The sequence below is a fragment of the Lissotriton vulgaris genome, chromosome 6, assembly GCF_964263255.1.
Source record: "Lissotriton vulgaris chromosome 6, aLisVul1.2, whole genome shotgun sequence".
NCBI lineage: Eukaryota > Metazoa > Chordata > Amphibia > Caudata > Salamandridae > Lissotriton > Lissotriton vulgaris.
In genome coordinates, this window is record NC_141694.1 from 279,600,952 (window position 1) to 279,622,415 (window position 21,464).

General features: G+C 42.8%; 1 protein-coding gene across 10 annotated transcripts in view; it reads left to right on the forward strand.

The window, feature by feature from the left end:
* CYRIA (CYFIP related Rac1 interactor A) overlaps nt 1–21,464 on the forward strand; it is a 315,678-nt gene that overhangs the window by 203,864 nt on the left and 90,350 nt on the right. For all 10 annotated transcript variants that reach the window (XM_086926310.1, XM_086926306.1, XM_086926311.1 and 7 more), the window contains one exon: nt 6,758–6,863. In XM_086926310.1, coding sequence (XP_086782436.1) covers nt 6,758–6,863 — 106 coding nt within the window. The remainder of the gene's footprint in view (nt 1–6,757; nt 6,864–21,464) is intronic.

The following is a 21,464-nucleotide window of genomic DNA, read 5'->3' on the forward strand; positions in this document are numbered from 1 at the left end:
TTGCCCATTGAAGAGTGTTACATCAAAAGACCCTGTGTATAATCTTTGCTAGAGGCCCATAATGTTTGGTCAGAGGCAGGTGAACCCTCTTTGTTTAAGAGGAAGTCTGCCAGGTGACAGTGCAGAATTGTTTTCCTCAGGTAACCCCAGTGTAACAGTGTAGGTAAGTTCAGGTCCAGCAGTAGTTGGACTAGACTATTGTCCAACACGGCATCATGGACAATAGTACTCAATAAGACATTCCGCTAGGTGAGAAAGTCAATGCATGTACAATTCCCAGGGACTTCTAACAGGACAATATGATTCCTGTCACTGGGTTGCAAAAGTCTGGTAGCACATGGCTCTCTAGCAGGTTATTCAACTCCCCATGTTTTCTAGGGCTATTCGTGTCGGGTCTACCTGACCTATTCAGTAGAGGGTTAAAAGTCAAACTCCAATCTTCGTCCTGGGATCACCCTTTGCCTCAGAAACTCCATCAAGGGTCTAGACAACCTGGATAAAATTAGTTTGTTCTCATGTGTGCATGCACAGAACCCAGGATCAATATTTACTCTGTTATGGAAACCTTAGAAAACATTTATGGATCTTCAGCATCTTGTCAAGCTTTCTATACCATCACTGGCGGTGTCGGTCTAAACAGGCTATGGGCCTTTCCTCAGGTGTAAGTAAAATGCCCAAAGAGGCCTGTCCATAAGCAAATTCATTACTAGCATGCTGCACTTTGCCCATCAACTCCCTCTTCCATTTGTAGTCTTGAAAGGGAAATAATGTGTTACGTGAAAAATCACTTTTTTGGTTGTTTTACCGAATAAAAAAAATATCTTGTTGACCTTATTGTTCAAGAAAATGATAAGTTGCCTTATGCGTGGTCCTTCTCATTTGAGGAGGGGATACTGGACATGCACAGGATGGAGTGGAAACCATACCATACCATACCTGAGGCTGGATGGAGTGGAAACCATACCATATGCCATACCTGAAAGGGTTGTAAGGTCAGCTGGGCGTCAACAAGTACCAGGAAGCAAAGTGTGGGCAACCCCGCTATGTAGCTTAAAGTCACGAGGCACCAAGGGAGTTTGAATACACAAGTGATAATGGTGCGGCCAGCTGTCAGGGTGACGCTTGTGTCCCCTAGAATTGGCGCAAAGGGTTTGGGGATGGAAGAGGACTTGTGGAATGACAAATGGGAAATGGCAATTGACCATATACAAATGCAGTAGAGCAGGTAAAGCGGAACCTCAGAATTAAAGGGCAAGAGGTGCCAGCAAGCAAAAAATATCAATTGCCTAAATCGCTATACCAAACTTTAACTTTAAACAGCGGAGCTAAACACTGAAGTCCTACCTCCATGCTACCTTCGTGGGACAAAAAACGACAAAAGAAAAGATTAATTTATTTCAATCAAGCTTAATAGGAGATGAGAAATCGCACATGTTTGTGTCAAAAAAGAAGAGTCCACTGGTGAGGAAGGTAGAGCAGTTTGTCCCCTCCATGCTTCCCCATGCGAGAGACCCTAGGAGTTTGTAGTTGGAGTCCGGAGCAATAAAGAGAGGCAGAAAGACATGAAACCCACTCTAAAGGGCGCCCATCGCAGTTGGACCGATTAGGGTCAGACAGAGTAAAACATATTAACCCACTGCATCATGCAGCCATTTTATGGTTTCTGATGGGAATTGCATTTGTCCCTTTCTTCCAAAATGGCCCCGTCCGAGCGCTGATCCTCTGCAGCCCATCCTTTGGTGACTGATTCTAGCCTCTCTCGCTCCCTCTCTGCAGCCAATTCTGTTTCCCATCTTCCTATTTTACAGCGTGAGGTTTCCCTTAGGGCCGTATGCACTTGCTGAAATCAGAGTTAGTGGCCCTGACGTCCAGATCTAAAGATCTCTCTTGGTCTTCCAGTTCGTAGAATTAATTTTTTTGGGCCATTATCAATGCTCAGCTTAGTAGCCGATTACTCAATCTCAGTTCCTGAGTTGTGGCTGAAGAGTGTGGATGTTTTTCACTTAACTTTGCATTCCTGGGAGAAATCTTCAAGTGAAAATATTGTTGTTCTGGTAGATGAAGTGTCACTTTTCTTTTTTTTGGCTGCAATTATTTGCCTAGTTTTTGTGTTGTGCAAAAGTAAGGCCAAGAGCGGCTAATGAGCACCAGTCTTCGACAGGCGCTTTAAGTGGACGCTGTGGGCCTTTTGAAACTCCAGCATGGTTGAGAAAATCATGTTCAAAAGTTCATGGCTAGGTCGGCCAACTTTGAAGCTGGGGAATCAGGGTTGAGTCTGGCGGGAGGCTCTACATTCTGTGATTCGGGCAAATCACTTAATCTCATGTGCCCAAAAAATTAATGTGTCCATCTGTAATGCAACTGGCACTTATGTAAAGCGTTTCTGATACCTTGAAGGTCGAGTCTGCGCTATATAAAACTACAAAAACAAGAAAGAAAGAAAGAAGGTGAGCAGATCATTGCCCTCAGTCACTTCTGGGACCTCAGAGGTCCTTCTATATTACCTCCCAGAGTTTGTGTTGCTAATGTTGCAAGGTCTTGACCCCAGTCTGACTTACTGTTGATACAATGCAACTTTTCCTCCACTGAGTTCAGCCCTGGTCTCGAATAAGAAATATGCCCTATTAATTAAATTCAGCCTTTGTGGTGGCGGTATTCTCTTGAATTGCTGTCACTGATACCTTATAGGACGTGGGCTCTTATAAGGTTGACTCTAATGCGACCTCCACCACCAATCACAGGCATTGTGCCAAATGAACCATCGGGACTGAGGTGGAGAACCACTTAGCCACTCTACAATGGAAGCTGCTGTATTTCCATCCTTCTACCAATGAGGAGGCAAATTTGGAGGCAGAATGTGGATCAGGGCTGGGGGGGGTGGTGTGCTGATCTTCCCTTTGCACCTAAAGGAGGTCTGTCTGACTTTGAAACAGTACGTACTGTGCAGTGGAGACTCCCCTCTCACCATCCTTCATTGTAGGTCCATATCATCACCCAAGACATTGAATGGCAATGAGTAGGCAACACGTGTGGGTTGCTCTAGAGAGTGGTGGACATCTTTGTATTGACAAACCCTGCCTTCACCATTATTTTCAATGTTATCAACTATTTAGCCCACGGAACAGCTGATGGTGCTTGCTTCCACAGCTAAACCATCCATGCACTTCTCCGGTCCGATTGTTTTCTGGATACGAGAGTGCTAAGATACCACGCAAGCTGACCATAGTGGCAATGCAATATTGAAATTAGTTGTGACCTATTGGATTGTTAGTTAAATAGAACAGATTTTTCAGAACACCAGTAAACACGTTTTTAAAAGGCCATGGTGACTAACATTCCTAAGCAATGATCCACTGATATACTTTAATTTTAGCTATTGAACTTCCAGAGGCCAGAGATACCACTGGGAAAGAGAGTTCATAAGACTTTCATACCTCACTCTTTCCCCACCAACCTAGACTATAAAGTATCTCGGGGATTCACAAGAGTCATGCTGGAGAAGGAAAATGTTGCATACTTGAAAGCATAGTTTTGCAGCATGCTTCTCCAGTACAGTCTTCTAATATAGCCTTATAGAAAGAAAAAAAGTGTTCAGTAAAGAGTAAATATAGCGAGGTGGAAATAGTGATAAATGTGTCTCTAAGTAAAAAAGACTGCATGATATTTAGAGGACAGTATGTAAAAAATAGATCAAATTGAGTTTAACCTCACATATATGATTTGACCCTTTTTAATCCGAACGGTGAGCTTACTCAATAATAAAAACACAGCATGTTGTAGACTATTTCAAATAGGCCAACTTGTTTCATTACCTGTTCTTTGTTGTGGCAATTTCGTCAGGGCTTCAAGGTCAGCAGTCACCACACTGGACACCTAACTATATACATTCAGTGGCAGGTGGCAGCCATGGGCCCACGTACCAGATCCCACCATGCCAAAGGGTGTGTATTTCATACACTCTAACCCTCAGTTAACAGCACCTCCGTTGCCTCGAATTTACCTTGTTCATGCGACTGTCTGGCGTTATCTTGTCCTGGCGTAGTCATACGAGATAACGCCAGACGGTCGCATGAACACAGTAAATTCGAGGCAACTGAGGTGCTGTTAACTAAGGTTTAGAGTGTATGAAATGCACACCATTTGCCATGGTGGAAGCTGGTACGTGGGGACATGGCTGCCACCTGCCACTGATGTATAAAGTTAGGTGTTCAGTGAGGTGAGTGCTGACCTTGAAGCTCTGACGAAATTGCCGCAACGAAGTACAGGCAATGAAACATGTTGGCCTACTTTGAAATAGTCTACAACATGCTGTGTTTTTATTATTGAGTAAGCTCACCATTCGGATTAAAAAGGGTCAAATCATATATGTGAGGTTAAACTCAATTTGATCTATTTTTTACATACTGTCCTCTAAATATCATGCAGTCTTTTTTACTTAGAGACGCATTTATCACTATTTCCACCTCGCTATATTTACTCTTTACTGAACACTTTTTTTCTTTCTTCATGAGAAAGTTACCAATGATGATAAAACGTGGGCACGCTGGTGAGAACCTGCCAGTTGCTCCCCGGTGTAGCGCATGTGAGGTACTTTCTCATTTTTTCACTCACGTTTCTTTGTGATATACATATACATGTTTGGTTGAGGGTATATTCGTGATGAGTGGTTTGACCAACATTCTTAATGTAATTGAAGTACTGGGCAGTTAGGATTGGATTAGATTGTGTACATGTGGAAACAGCTGTTGGGGTGAGGTGGATATCCCCCTACACCAGTCCTATGTTTGAATACGTAGCTTGCCTGCTAAAGCCAGATTTTTTTGTTGAAATAATTGATGGGTGAGGGTGATCTGGCAATAATTTTCCCTCTAAAGCTCCTTATTGTAAATGTCAAGATCTCTGAGCCTGATAAAAGTAAGTGAACCGGCCTCAGTAACTGTTCCCCTTGTGGCTTAAGCCTGCACATTATTGCCACTGACCAGCTCCTTATCTACCATAGCTTTTTGACCTAATATAATATCCTTAGAGGGTCCATCTCTGCCATCACCTGGCTGACTCTCTATGCCTTGTTATCCCTGGCTTGTACCAAGACTCTCTGAACTTTACTGCGGGGTTTGTGGCGGACTTAATTCTGGTCACGGAGTCAGAAATATGTAGCTGAAAGTTTTTCTGTTCCTCACTCTGTTCTGCCCGCTGTCGGATCATATTAGCTTTAATGTCCCTAATAGTATACTGAATGCTGCCAGTCCTTAGGCCCACAGAAGAGCAAGTGTCTCTAGCCACGAACGCTGAGAATGAAATGGTCTCTAATTTCGTCAGACGTTTGGAAATCATTTCACCACACATACCTTTACAAAGACAGGGTTCCTGTCCTGCCTCCTTGTCCAATCGTGGCCGGGTCTTCCTACGACTCCTGCACCCATCACTGCCTTCCTATCTTTCATGAGTCCAGCCAGCTCCACTGCTTAGTTAAGATCAATTGCCTCTATTCAGTTGGCTGCATTTAAATCTCCTCTGCGGAGGTGGCGCCTATAGTCTTGGCTACAGCTATTACCTCATTTCCAATCTTGGGGGCTTCTGTTGCACCATCACGCGGTTGTGCTGGCTTTACCAGTTTTGGCACCATCCTTACTTTGCGACCCTGAACGAGCCACACTGATTATTGACTCTCATGCTGAAATTTCTGGCATCCTAGAGTCCGGTCTGCCAGGCGCCTGAGTGGTCTCCAGAGCTAGGGAAAGTGTCTCTCATTGACTACCAGTACCATTGGTGCTACATCTCCCCTGTGTCGGTCCAACTGCTGCGGCGTCTCGCCTCAGTCTCGCAGCCGCCTTATTCCCCTCAGAGTGTCGAGCATCTTGCCCGGAACATTATCTCCTGTGGTTACCTCCTGACACCAGAGCAGAGAGATGTGCATGGCCAAATCAAGCGTCTGCCATCTTGCTCCCCTCCCTTAGTTTTGTCCCATACACCAGCCTTGGTAAACCTTTCTTCTCGCAATAAAAATATTTTTCCCTAAGATATCTTTTCTTGCTTGATGCCTCATGTAACATTTGGGATGATTGGTGCTCTTTTCCATACTTTCTGCAAATGCATTTAGATCTTCCAAATGTAACTTAAGTGTGTGTATGTCAAGTTCACCGTTTCTGTGGGCAGTTCCTTAGCCACTCCCCTGAAACACCTTTGGGGACTTTCAGAACTATAACATTAGAGAAACTTAAGAATGCGTAAATTATTTATGCTTAAGTAAATTGAGCCCTCTTAATTCACTGACTTACACCAGCAAAGGTATTGGTACACCTATTTAAAAGTGCTAGAAGTAAGTTGTATATCAGGTCTATAGAGATCTAAGCTGCATCAGTACCTAAATGTTGTCTGATAAATCAATCATAATGATTTGGCTCACTTCTAATATATTTTCATGGGATTGTTTTCATTTTGAAGGCGGTGCCTTTCTGCCTGTGCTAGTGTACTCTCCTACTCCCCCTTTTCCTTTCTTTGTTTAAGAGTTTAACCCCTTTGTACAGATTTTAGCCCAAGTGAACACCTGATACTGTCTGCCAGTGTTAAAGCTATTGATAAATCTATTCATAAATATAATTAAAAAATATATAGTTTTTAAAATTAAGCACATCAGTGTGCACCTCTATGGGTGTCTTGTATGCTACACACAAGAAGTACAATTTGATATATAATCTTTTTTTTTTTTTTTACTGTAGTCTGTATTGCTAAATGCCACTCATTTCTTACTGTGCAGGCAATTCAAAATCCAAGTGATATTCACCTTCAAGAAAAAGCATGGAATTCAGTGTGTCCTCTTGTTGTGAGGCTAAAGCGATTTTATGAATTTTCGTTAAGACTTGGTAAGTGTTGATTTTGTCCTATGCAGAATTTAATGTGTGTGTGTGTATGTGTGTGTGTGTGTGTATAAGAATTCGGGGTATTTGTAGTGATGACGCTGTTTTGGAACAATGTTTAAATGAGTCATTTGATAGATTCTTGAAAAGAGGTTACAAAGAGACTGATCTTAAAATGCTCTTAATAAAATGTTTTTAACATTTGAAACTTCATGTATTGCCATTCAGTCTGAAAGTGAACCTAATATCAGCATGGTTGTTTCTACGAAAGAAGATCAGACAGTTAGACTGATCACAACTTTTTGTAATAAAGAAAAAAAGATACGTAATATCCTTAAATCTAACTGGCCTATTTTAAAAACAGATATTACTCTGGCACCACTACTTAGTGAAGTCCCATGTATCACTTTCCGAAGGGCGCCCTCGATGAGGGATTCCCTTGTGAAGTCCAGTCCTCAGGTAGCGAAAGTAGGTAATTGGCTCTCCAATCGAACAGGTTTTTGTAAATGCAGTTCATGCAGGGCCCTCAAATTCGGAGTTAACAAAAAGGAATATTATGATCCTTTTAGTCAAGAGGCAATTCAGATCAATGGCATGTTTACCTGCAAAACAGATTATGCAGTGTACGTGTTAAAATGCACTTGCAATTTACAATATATTGGAAGCATGAAGCTCCAGGTTTACAATCGGATCCTACAACACTTGAGAGCCATTGTTAACTGATCCAAACTATCCAGTAGCACGCCATTTTAATCTGGTACACCATAATAATCTTAATGATTTAAGTTATTATGTTCTTGATGCTGTTCCTAGCTTAAAGAGGGGTGGGGACAGACAGCATAAATTGAGACAATTGGAGAGCCATTACATTTTACTACTAGATACCAAAATTCCGAATGGGCTGAATACTGGGGACGACCTTCAAAATTTTTTAGGAATTCTCTATGAATGGTTTATGAAACTTTTTATGAATATTTATAGATTCATAATTATTTATTGTATCTCTGTGACTAGTTCCGAATCTGAAGTATTATGTTCCAAATTGGTTGCCTTATACCTTATGCACTTTATTCATCTTTTTACATTCTGAGAGAAATTAATCTTAACTTTTTGAATTTTTCGGTAAAAGCATGTACATATTTGTATCATGTAGCAACAAGTAGGGGAAAGGATGGGATCAGTTGTGATCCAGTAGGGCTGATATTACCATTCACAGAAAGGAGAATGGAAGGTCCGGCCACAGTCGTAGCCCCAAGTACGGAGACAACAAAAAGGTGACTGGGCTGTTCCTAGAGGAAGGGAATGAGAGGAAAGGAAGGGGGGGATCTGTCACTAGGGAGGGGCTAGTGCTCAATTGTTCCTGCCTAAGGGTTAAGGGGTGCTGCGACCGATGCGAAGGGTAGGCGCAGCAGGCTTTGGCACAGGCAGTCAGAACCCAAACACATTGGCTTCTCGCCCGATGCCAGATCCGCCGGGTACTGTTGACACCCCTTAACCCTAACCCTTAGGCAGGAACAGTGTCATACAGGTAGTACAACTAATGTGCTTTGTTTAAACTGATACTTATTATTAGATCATGTTTAGTAGATTGTAGTTTCCCAATTGGTCCGGAAGAATCGCAGTCAACGAACTAGATGCGAGAAACATGTTGACCACACCTTTTGCACCTTTAGCCCTGGATCACTCTGGGAAACCATAGTTCCCACGAGTACCGGCTATCCTTGATTTTACTTGTGGCAGAGGACCACCAGAATAAAACTGTTTCCGGTACCTTGAGCCACATTTTACCCTCACCCACCCTATCTACTCCTTCCTGGCCCCTCACCCGCACTTCACCATAAGGCAGTTGGATAAAAGATCTCCGATAAAGAGCCCCTCTTTGAGGTGAGCCCGTTGGGCATTGCACCGCCTGCCCAACGAGGAGCATTGCCGATGATGAAGCATGACACTCGCAAGGGTGTGTGAGGCCATTATATCCAACAAATTGGATACCCAGGGGTGGTCCTCCAATTGAGCACTAGCCCCTCCCTAGTGACCGATCCCTCCCTTCCTTTCCTCATATTTGTATCATCACGAATGGATTACATTTTATGATGGGGATTGAAATTATATCTTTTTGACTGTGAATGTTTGTATATAGGTTGTATATAGATTGAATTACGGATTTTATTAATTCATTGTGGAATTGAACATGGATTCATTCTTGGATTTAACCAGAAATTTGATATAAAATTAATTTATATATTTGTTGGGATTTGAGACCACTTAGGTCACTATATAGGTCTGCACCCCTGTTTTTGCACAATGCACTTTACATATGGTTCTTGGTCATCCGCTATATGAATAATAGAGTATGAATTGTACACTCAGATTAAGCACACTCACTTTTTGCACTTAATGTTATTTGCACATTTTTTTATAACCTCCATAAACTTTGAAGACTGCGTTGAACAATTTATTCATTATGAATATCAATTTTGAAAGGATTTGATGGGGGAATTTGCCCTACACTTTATGACCATCTCATCCTTCGTTTTCTAAATTAAGTATAAGTTAAATTACAAGAAATTACACATTTTTAACTTTATTTTCTTGATATCTAGTTACTTGTTGTATTGTTGGAAACTCATATTAAAGGCTGAAATAATATATTGTCAAATAGTAGTAGGTCTTCTTTTTCTATGCTAGTGGAGGTGGAGCTTATGTGTACTTTCTGCACTTATAAACTTGTTGATCTTTGTAAGCATCGTGTGATCAAGACCGGGTTGCCCTGGTCGAAACGTGTCATGCTGCCGGAGTGAAAGAGGAATAAAGCACTTGAAACTTACACGTTGTGGTTCGTGCCTGTTTGTGGTCGGAGGAGTCGACTTCAGGATTCTTGCTTGATATATATATCTATATATATATATATATATATATATATATATATATATATATATATGTATATGTATGTATGTATATGTATATATATATATATATGTGTGTGTATATATATCTATATATATATCTATATCCTACTGGTGGGCGCCAGTAGGAGTTATAGTTAGGACCTAGTTTCCAAAGATAAAGCTTTTTTTTGCTAATAACTTTGATGTCGTTTGTTGAATCTTCGCAGAATTTTCAAAACTAGTAAGTCAGTCACTTCAGCTGTGACCTTGCAAGGCATTGGAGACCATGGAGGGGATTGCTGAAGTACTGTAAATCACAAAACGCTTGCTATACAGATGCACTTCAGCACCTAGGAGTGCTGTTGGTGGCATGTGACGCTTTACAATGACCATCCAGTGAATTGAAACCAGTCCTTCCTGCAGTCTGTTTTATTAGTAAAAGTTGGCCCTTTTATGATATGTTCCTGTTTTTGTAACTATCTCAGGGGTGGGGAGGGAGGTGAGAATGAATGAGTGAAGGGCAACTTAAACGAAGCGGTCACACGACGTTGCGAAGCAATGGAGACCATGGAGGGGATTTTTTACTTTCTCGCTCTCTCCCTGCGAGTGCTCTCCTGGTAATTAAAAAAACATACTGTGGCTTGATAAACAAGATAAGAACATAATTTACAGGCCGTTTCCATTACGGTCGGAGAAGTACAGGGCAAGGAGCCACAGAGGCACGGGAGGGAGTCAGTGACAGCGGGAGATGGGTGATTGGGGGACGGGATAGGAAAATATGCAGAGTGGTGCAAGCAATTTCATGATGGACGGAGAAGCACAGGGCAAGCTGACATTGGGTCACAGGATAGAGAAAGCAACTACGGGAGAAAGGTGATTGAAGGATGGGACAAGAAATAAGATAAGAACATGATTTACAAGTCTGTTTACAGAATTGGCACTCCGCTTGGAGCAGGGGAAACACCACCGTTCTTGAGGTGGGGGGTTGAACAAAGAAAAAATAAGTTCCTAAAATGGTCATTAAATAGGATGAGTGCATGGATAGTAGTAATCAGCCCATGCTCTAGAGCAGGGCTAAACGCAGGAAGAGGCATGACTCATGCATGCCATGGACAAATGGGGAAAAAGATTAGGAAATGATGGAGCCAGCAACTGGAAACCCTAAGGGCAGGCTGAAACCCTCAAAGTATATACAACATGTCTCTTTCAGACAGGGCATCCACTGTCTTGACCGGAGACCTAAAAATTGCTCCTGCACATAGAAAGCAGCTTTTTTGGTTGTTCCCTGCGTGCAGGAGTAATGCAGACTCCCGCTGGAGGCGGGAAGCTGCCTGGGACCTCAGGCATTGGGGGCACCCAGCCAGTAGACACTAAGATCTCCTCGGTGGGACCAGGAATTGAACATTGTCTGGGTGGGCCCTGGGGAGGGGATTCTCGGGGGGATATTGGCCCAGGGAGGGGTGTAGGTGCTGCCCCCTCCCAATTTAAAATGGCACAGAGCCCCAGGACTTGGGGAGGGCATATATGTCCTCTCCCCTTCATTTTTGACGGGATGGGCCCCAGGAGAATATGACTGGGCCCCATGGGATGAGGTCCCTGGGGCCGAAATGTGCACGGGTAGGAGGCCCATGTCCACATCCCCATCCCCAAATGCTTTATCAATTGCAGGGCATGGTCATAGGCCTAGCCCTGTGACCAGCTCCCTGTCGGGCACGACCAGGCGGATGGGAGGAGTTCAGCGCAGGGCCTATATATATTTTTTACCATTCTCATTTAGCTGAAGTACCAACACAGCTGCCTGGCCGTACTCGACTGGTGAGGTCGGGAAGCGCTTTCACAGTTCCCCTCGTGCCCCAGAATGTATGCATTTCTTGCTCACCTTAGATTTCCTAGCCAGTCCACAGCCGCTTCCTGCCCAGCACTCAGCAGTAATTGGTTGCTGAAAGTGTCCTCCACAGATGACTTGCGAAATATGATGAAACGTTCTTCTCTCCACCAGAACACTGATAGACTTATGATCAGAGTGATAATGCCCTCCTTGATTCTGCCTGGTATGGAGATGAGGTGACCCCATCCTATAATCTTCTTTGCCCCAAAAGGGATGTTTTGGATTTAGTTATTGTAGCAGAGTGTAATCAAAACTCCAAAATATTCAATTGTGGCAACTTAGTCTGGTACTCCTTTTAGGCGAAATGGAACCTGAGGCGTTTCAAAGAATTTCTTTAAACCGTTCTGCGACCGAGAACGAAATTAGATTTATCGAAAGCTTGTTACTGATTGCTCATTGTAATTTTGTAACTCACCTTTGCTGATTTTTTTTAAATCATGACACTAGTAAATTCTTTATCCATGTGTAACGCAAACAGGCCCAACATGTTCGATGCACCTGGCTCTTTCAACACAGTATTAACTTTTATTTGGGCATGTAACTGAAAAGAATTCAGTGCAACTCTTTGTAGAAGGGCTTTACTAACTCTTCAAATACTCTGGCCCTCTAGATCCCTTGAGTTGGTGTCAACAAGTTTTCGTCTTCAAGCCATTTGGTTAAGTTTCATAGTAGAACCTGGAAGAAGAGCTTACAGTCTGTTGCTTTAGATTTTAGGATGGTGTGAGCTGACTTTACATTTCTGACCCTTTTAGATTGGAATTATCAGGCTGTTAATCCTAGAATGAAGGAACGAATGGGATAATGCAGAATGTATTTAATGCTTTTTTGGAGATAACGTTTGAAATAGTTAATGTGGGACTGTTAAATGTAATTGAGCTTCATTTATAAGATTTTCTGTTTTTTAAGCCTGGCTTGCTTTTCTTGTACATATAAGGGGGGGGGGTCCCCGTCAGGAAGTGTATTGTAAATGACATACACTGGATTAAAATTACCAACAGAACAATTTAACAAACATGGAAAACAATTAGGAATTGGTATTCGTGATTTATTTACCAAAACACTGCGTAATTGCAGGTAGCAATTAATGAATCAACTTATGTGAATAGCGAGCCCCAGAGGAAAGGAAAGGAGGGTAGTGCTCAAGGAAGTGATAAAGGACAAGGAAAGTTAACACAGTATAACAAGGGTAACAATTATAATCCAAAGTTAGTGACAGTAAACAACCAATTATAATGCAAATGCCAAAATATAAGGCAAAACTCAAAACATAGTCAATAAAACACATTCGACGGTCACATCTGATTACACGATGGGTCGGGGGTGTGCCGGAGTATCAACAAAGAAAAGAAAAGTCGACGTTTCGACCCCTATCAGCAGGCTAGTTAAAGTCCTTTCACGGGGTCTTCATCAGGACGTCACAGGGAAGGGGAGGGGCAAATCTGTGTAAAGAATAATTAAGCTTTAGCACATGGTAAGGACGACGAATAAATTAATCATCCTATCTAATATAGACTGGGGAGTGAGTTAAAACAATTACCATGGAGTACGGCCCAGCCGTGCTCTGTACATGGAGGGGACGCCACACAAGAAAGTCGTGGTCAGTCAAACGCTTACAAACAGTGTTGTTTGTAAGTGGTCTGATTCCACATAGATCGAGATGTCTAAGAAGGGTATTGTTTTGTTGCTGGACTCCATCGTGAACTGAATATGAGGGTTCCGAGAGTTCAGCCAGTCGTGGAAAGCTTGAAGTTGGTCGTGATTGCCTTCCCAGATGCACAGAACGTCATCGATATACCTGACCCAGAGGGGCAGATGTGCTTTGAAAGGGTTGGTTACTGGGAAGATATGTTGATGTTCAAAATGATCCATGTAGATTATTGCCAAATTTGGAGCGAAGGTAGCCCCCATAGCTACCCCCTTGGTCTGCAAATAAAAATCTTCTTGAAAAATAAAACAATTGTGCATCATGGCAATCTCTAGTAATTCAATTATGAATTGTGTGGGGACCTGAACGGGCGCAGTTCGAGTGTCTAGGGCCTCTCATCACTTCCAGGGCATCTTGCTGTGGGATGCTGGTGTAAAGTGATATGATATCACAGGTGACTAGGAGTGCATGTTCTGGGTCAAATGGTTTTTCGTCTATCAAGTTAATGACCTGAGTAGTATCTCGTAGATAGGCCTTTGTGTTGAGGGCAATGGGCTTAGGAAGAAATCCACATATTGGCACAGGGGCTCCAACAGTGATCCACAGCCAGATACGATGGGGCGTCCTGGGGGTTTGTTGAGGTTCTTGTGCACCTTCGGGAGGGTATAAATTGTAGCAAGTCTCGGAAACCTCTGGTTGAGGAAATCGAATTCCTGTTTGCTCAAAAAACCGGTATCAAGTCCTTTCTGTGTGATTCTAAGGATAGTACTAGCCAATTCACGCGAGGGGTCATTGGGTAGCAGACGGTAACTGATGCCATCAGACAATTGTCTGTAGATCTCTGCCTTGCAATCTGAAATATCTTGCACAACAATGGCACCGCCTTTATCCGCGGGTTTGATGACTACATCTTTGTTGTTGCTTAAGGAAATCAGGGCCTTCTTCTCCGTACCGGGTAGATTGAGCCTCAGGAATTTAGGTTGTTTGAGTGATTGGTCTACAGATGAGGTGACAATTTCCTCAAAAGCAAGAATCCGACTGTTCATGGCATATGTCGATGGAAAGAAGGTAGATGGTACCCTAAGGCCAGTGACCGAATTCTGTGGTCTTGATGTCTGATTTCGGAAAAAATATCGCAGCCTTATCTTCCTGAAGAAGCTGTATAATTCAGTTTTAAGCAGAAATTTGTTCACCGAAGCAGTGGGAACATAAGAGAGTCCTCGGCCGAGGACCTTGAGTTCTTCTTCCTGGAAGGTATGTTTAGAGATGTTGATCACTGGATTATTGGTAGTAGACATATTTATTTATTTTCCTGCATCGGGAAAACACGTGGATTACAGGCAGAACTACTTTTCAGTAATTGAAGGTAATTCTCTATATGGTTATTTTTCCACTTTGTAGTCCCCATATGAGATCTATTAATGTTTTTGAACAGGGTTCTATTATCATTTCAAATGATATCTCACTCTCCGTCATAGAAGCCTACTTTGGTTAGAATAGCCAATTTTATCATCTTACTGATATGTTTGTCTCCTCTGTAGCTAAGGTTCTCACCTCGTTTGACTGACCACGACTTTCTTGTGTGGCGTCCCCTCCATGTACAGAGCCCGGCTGGGCCGTACTCCATGGTAATTGTTTTAACTCACTCCCCAGTCTATATTAGATAGGATGATTAATTTATTCGTCGTCCTTACCATGTGCTAAAGCTTAATTATTCTTTACACAGATTTGCCCCTCCCCTTCCCTGTGACGTCCTGATGAAGACCCCGTGAAAGGACTTTAACTAGCCTGCTGATAGGGGTCGAAACGTCTACTTTTCTTTTCTTTGTTGATACTCCGGCACACCCCCGACCCATCGAGTAATCAGATGTGACCGTCGAATGTGTTTTATTGACTATGTTTTGAGTTTTGCCTTATATTTTGGCATTTGCATTATAATTGGTTGTTTACTGTCACTAACTTTGGATTATAATTGTTACCCTTGTTATACTGTGTTAACTTTCCTTGTCCTTTATCACTTCCTTGAGCACTACCCTCCTTTCCTTTCCTCTGGGGCTCGCTATTCACATAAGCTGATTCATTAATTGCTACCTGCAATTACGCAGTGTTTTGGTAAATAAATCACGAATACCAATTCCTAATTGTTTTCCATGTTTGTTAAATTGTTCTGTTGGTAATTTTAATCCAGTGTATGCCATTTACAATACACTTCCTGACGGGGACCCCCCCTTATATGTACAACATAGCACCCAGGTCCCCGTGACTGCATGGGTTCAACCCCCTTTTTGTAACACTTTCTGAGCAGGTGCTAACCTGCGAGGTTTTTTCTTAAATTAAATTCACCCATACCATGGTGGAATCAGAATTACTTTCCTATACAGAGGAGTACATCCACCAGCTTACTAAAGACTTATCTACCACCTTTTTATCCACTTCTGTCCCGACAATTGATATCACTTTAAATGATAAGATTTCCCGTCTTGAGAGATTAGAGAAGAAACTCATACGAACTCGGCTACATGGGCATCTCTTTACGAGATATCTGCAAGAAAATATTATCCCTGTTGGACTGCAAATTAAAATTGAACCTGTGATCTTTGTGGATGTACCAAAGTTTAGAGAGGGGTTTAGTTACGTGGCCAACAACTGCTCCCGGCACTGGATGGTGCTGGGAGTGGAGACGGCTGCGGAACAAGTTGTCTCCATAAGCAAAGAAATCGCAGATTTAAAGGCTGAAATCCTGGGAGATACCACACTTACCAAGGCCAAGGAAGCTATAGACAATTTGGAAGTCACGATCAAAGACTTTGATACCACAGCCCAAACTAAAAAGCTGGAAAAGTTAGCACGAGACCTCATACTGTTTGATAAAAAATTAGTTTATCCATATTTACAGCCAGACTATTACAAACAGGACAACCAGGGTCGCTTTACCAACCGCGGTCGCGGTGGATACAGAGGACGAAGAAATTTTGCAACCTTTTCCGACTCCTCATATAGTTCAGGCAGTGACGGAGAGGCAGGACCTAGTACTTCGTACTCCTATCCGCCCTATCCACCCCAAGACTTATTCTACCAACAATATCCTCCACAATTTCCACCTCATTTTTTAGACCGAGGCCGGGGCCAATGGCGCCCTCCACGGGGCCGTGGGAACAACTGGCCCCGCGGCCAAGCAAGAGGACAACAACAGAATCAGACGGGCTGGGACGCAGGACGAGGCAAGCAGCAGAAACAGGTGACTTTCCGACCGGAGGTGCACGGGGAGATCTCGACCCGCAGGAACACATACAGATGGTAGATATTGATACCAGACCTGATCCCACTATGTCTACTACCAATAATCCAGTGATCAACATCTCTAAACATACCTTCCAGGAAGAAGAACTCAAGGTCCTCGGCCGAGGACTCTCTTATGTTCCCACTGCTTCGGTGAACAAATTTCTGCTTAAAACTGAATTATACAGCTTCTTCAGGAAGATAAGGCTGCGATATTTTTTCCGAAATCAGACATCAAGACCACAGAATTCGGTCACTGGCCTTAGGGTACCATCTACCTTCTTTCCACCGACATATGCCATGAACAGTCGGATTCTTGCTTTTGAGGAAATTGTCACCTCATCTGTAGACCAATCACTCAAACAACCTAAATTCCTGAGGCTCAATCTACCCGGTACGGAGAAGAAGGCCCTGATTTCCTTAAGCAACAACAAAGATGTAGTCATCAAACCTGCGGATAAAGGCGGTGCCATTGTTGTGCAAGATATTTCAGATTACAAGGCAGAGATCTACAGACAATTGTCTGATGGCATCAGTTACCGTCTGCTACCCAATGACCCCTCGCGTGAATTGGCTAGTACTATCCTTAGAATCACACAGAAAGGACTTGATACCGTTTTTTTGAGCAAACAGGAATTCGATTTCCTCAACCAGAAGTTTCCGAGACTTGCTACAATTTATACCCTCCCAAAGGTGCACAAGAACCTCAACAAACCCCCAGGACGCCCCATCGTATCTGGCTGTGGATCACTGTTGGAGCCCCTGTGCCAATATGTTGATTTCTTCCTTAAGCCCATTGCCCTCAACACAAAGGCCTATCTACGAGATACTACTCAGGTCATTAACTTGATAGACGAAAAACCATTTGACCCAGAACATGCACTCCTAGTCACCTGTGATATCATATCACTTTACACCAGCATCCCACAGCAAGATGCCCTGGAAGTGATGACAGAGGCCCTAGACACTCGAACTGCGCCCGTTCAGGTCCCCACACAATTCATAATTGAATTACTAGAGATTGCCATGATGCACAATTTTTTTATTTTTCAAGAAGATTTTTATTTGCAGACCAAGGGGGTAGCTATGGGGGCTACCTTCGCTCCAAATTTGGCAATAATCTACATGGATCATTTTGAACATCAACATATCTTCCCAGTAACCAACCCTTTCAAAGCACATCTGCCCCTCTGGGTCAGGTATATCGATGATGTTCTGTGCATCTGGGAAGGCAATCACGACCAACTTCAAGCTTTCCACGACTGGCTGAACTCTCGGAACCCTCATATTCAGTTCACGATGGAGTCCAGCAACAAAACAATACCCTTCTTAGACATCTCGATCTATGTGGAATCAGACCACTTACAAACAACACTGTTCAGAAAGCCGACGGAGCGCAATTCCTTATTACAATACCAGAGTCATCATCCGAGGGGCCTCAAGGATAATCTCCCTGTAGGACAATTCCTACGCATCAGGAGGAATTGCTCCACAAGAGCTAACTACCTCAAAGAGTCGGAGGTCCTAAGTCAACGTCTCATATCACGTGGATACCCCTCCAGGATGGTAAAACGAGCCAGAAAACGGGCGTGGTACAACCCCCGCGACTCACTACTCAATCCAGAGAATCTACCCCGCGGTTCGGTTGACCGCGTCATTTGTGTAACGACCTTTTCAACACGTAGCAATGACATAAAAAAGATTATTAATCATAATTGGCCTTTGGTCGCTGATGTCATCAACCAAACAGAACTGCCTCTTCACTCCTTCAAGAGAGCTAAAAATATAAGAGACATGGTGGTTCATTCTTACCTAGAGCCAGCGAGTCAACCGACTTTAACATCACTCTGGAACCTACCCCCGGTGGTCGGGCATTACAGATGTGGTACATGCACCGCCTGTGACACGACCATCCAGACCAAAACTTTTGACCATGGGGGAAGAACGTACAACCTAAAACATTACACAAACTGTAACTCAACTGGAGTCATTTACATCATCCGGTGCCCATGTAGCCAGTTATACGTGGGCCAAACTCAACAAAAAATTAAGTCAAGGATCTCATCCCACTGTAGCAGATTAAGATGCAAAGTGACAGGGGCCCCTCTGGGTGACCACTGGCTAACAGTGGGACACATAGTTACAGACTTAAGATGGTTTGTTATTGAGAAAGTCACCCTAGGGAGAAGAGGAGGGAATTTCTTGACTATACTGAACACACGTGAGTCCAAATGGATGTCCCTTCTGGACTCCATTAACAATGGTTTGAATGAACAGGACAGCAGTTTAGCGCAATTAGCGGCACTTGGATAATAATAGCACTTTTCCAACAATGTTTCTCTGTTGCCCACACAACTGCCTACTCTACTATGAGTACGCTACCGAGATCATGCAATGGTTTCCACCTTTTGACCCTTTAGTTACGTGGTTTCTCCATAATACACACAATTGCTGTAGAGGGGCCATTGTTCTTCGCAATGATTGTTCGGAGTATACTGCTAAGTTTATGCAATGTTCCCCACCTTTGACCTCGTGTGATGAGAGTCACGTAGGTTCTCTGCTGTAGATTGGTTATGGTCTTTTTGAATAATTGTTTCCTAAATCTTGTGTGTTCTGGTTTTATCCTCCTGTGTGAGAGATACACCAGCAAACGGTTTTTGTATAAATGCTATAATTTGTAATGGGCGGTATTTCGTACCTATACCTGCAATTATACCCAGAGATACATATACATATGTATGTCAGACTGGTTATCTCCATCGCAATAATTGTTTCCCCAACATTTGGTTTTTCATCATCATGTGTGAGAGATGCACTAGTGATTGCGAGTTCTTAATTTCTACCTTAATTTCCACATCAATTTCTCTGAGACTCTGCCGAAAATCTCATGCCCAAATCTCATAAATCACTATGGGTCATATATGAATTTATACCCGAATTTACAACTAGCCTTCCCATTCAGATGCCAAAACGGGCTTTAGTGAGTAACTCTTCCATTTCCTTGAACCACTCTCCCTCTTTGGCCACTCCCCAAACTCCGCATTGAGGCTGATGCGGAGTCCATGGCTATACCGATGCAGACGGCGCTGTTTCCTTTCTGTGAGTAATTCTCAATTCAGCGTCTACACAGTGTAGCCGAGAACACTAGATTTTAGCATCCACATGATACAAATGTATCTTTCCACTCTAGGATTGTTTAATATACGAGCGCAGGAGTTCAACCCCCGCTTGGAGTCAGCCCCGTGTGATGATTAAACTGATGCAGACGGCGCTTCCCTGGCTGTGAGTAATGTTCCAACTGCTTGGATACAGTGTAGCCGTGTCTGTTCAACCGTAGCATTTAAACGATACAATTGTATCTTTTACTCCAGAATTGTTCAATACATGAGCGCGGGAGTTCCAACCCCGCTCTGAGTCAGACCCGTGTGATTTCAACTTCGCACCCCTTGCGTGACGAAGATTGTCTGAATGTTCTATTGAGACTGCGCTGTCCGCTTTTTTCTCCTGTGAGTATTTGTAAACTGGTGTGAATATTTGAGACCAGGAGACTCGCGTGTTCATTATATTTAGTACATTATTTTTCTCCTTTTAGCTGACTATAGGAGATTGAAGCAGCTTTATTTATTTATTTTCCTGCATCGGGAAAACACGTGGATTACAGGCAGAACTACTTTTCAGTAATTGAAGGTAATTCTCTATATGGTTATTTTTCCACTTTGTAGTCCCCATATGAGATCTATTAATGTTTTTGACCAGGGTTCTATTATCATTTCAAATGATATCTCACTCTCCGTCATAGAAGCCTACTTTGGTTAGAATAGCCAATTTTATCATCTTACTGATATGTTTGTCTCCTCTGTAGCTAAGGTTCTCACCTCGTTTGACTGACCACGACTTTCTTGTGTGGTGTCCCCTCCATGTACAGAGCCCGGCTGGGCCGTACTCCATGGTAATTGTTTTAACTCACTCCCCAGTCTATATTAGATAGGATGATTAATTTATTTGTCGTCCTTACCATGTGCTAAAGCTTAATTAGTCTTTACACAGATTTGCCCCTCCCCTTCCCTGTGACGTCCTGATGAAGACCCCGTGAAAGGACTTTAACTAGCCTGCTGATAGGGGTCGAAACGTCGACTTTTCTTTTCTTTGTTGATACTCCGGCACACCCCCGACCCATCGAGTAATCAGATGTGACCGTCGAATGTGTTTTATTGACTATGTTTTGAGTTTTGCCTTATATTTTGGCATTTGCATTATAATTGGTTGTTTACTGTCACTAACTTTGGATTATAATTGTTACCCTTGTTATACTGTGTTAACTTTCCTTGTCCTTTATCACTTCCTTGAGCACTACCCTCCTTTCCTTTCCTCTGGGGCTCGCTATTCACATAAGTTGATTCATTAATTGCTACCTGCAATTACGCAGTGTTTTGGTAAATAAATCACGAATACCAATTCCTAATTGTTTTCCATGTTTGTTAAATTGTTCTGTTGGTAATTTTAATCCAGTGTATGTCATTTACAATACACTTCCTGACGGGGACCCCCCCTTATATGTACAACATAGCACCCAGGTCCCTGTGACTGCATGGGTTCAACCCCCTTTTTGTAACACAATGGCTTGCTTTTCTAGCACCTTTGTAGGTCTGGAACCTTTTTGACTAAAAGTGACTGTGAACTGGTCTTCTGATATGTTTCCCTCAATAGTTGCACCATGCTTACCCAGTCCCTGTCGTACACTTATCCAGATGTTTTTTCCAGGCCGCTGTCTACTCTTGTTCCTACTTACCAGAAATCCTGATCTGCGCAATCATCTATGTATATGTAAGCCTTAAGGGAAGACTCCTAATATTATGGTCTCTTGCATGTTATAAAGTTCATAGATTTTCCTTGTGCTGATTAAGATA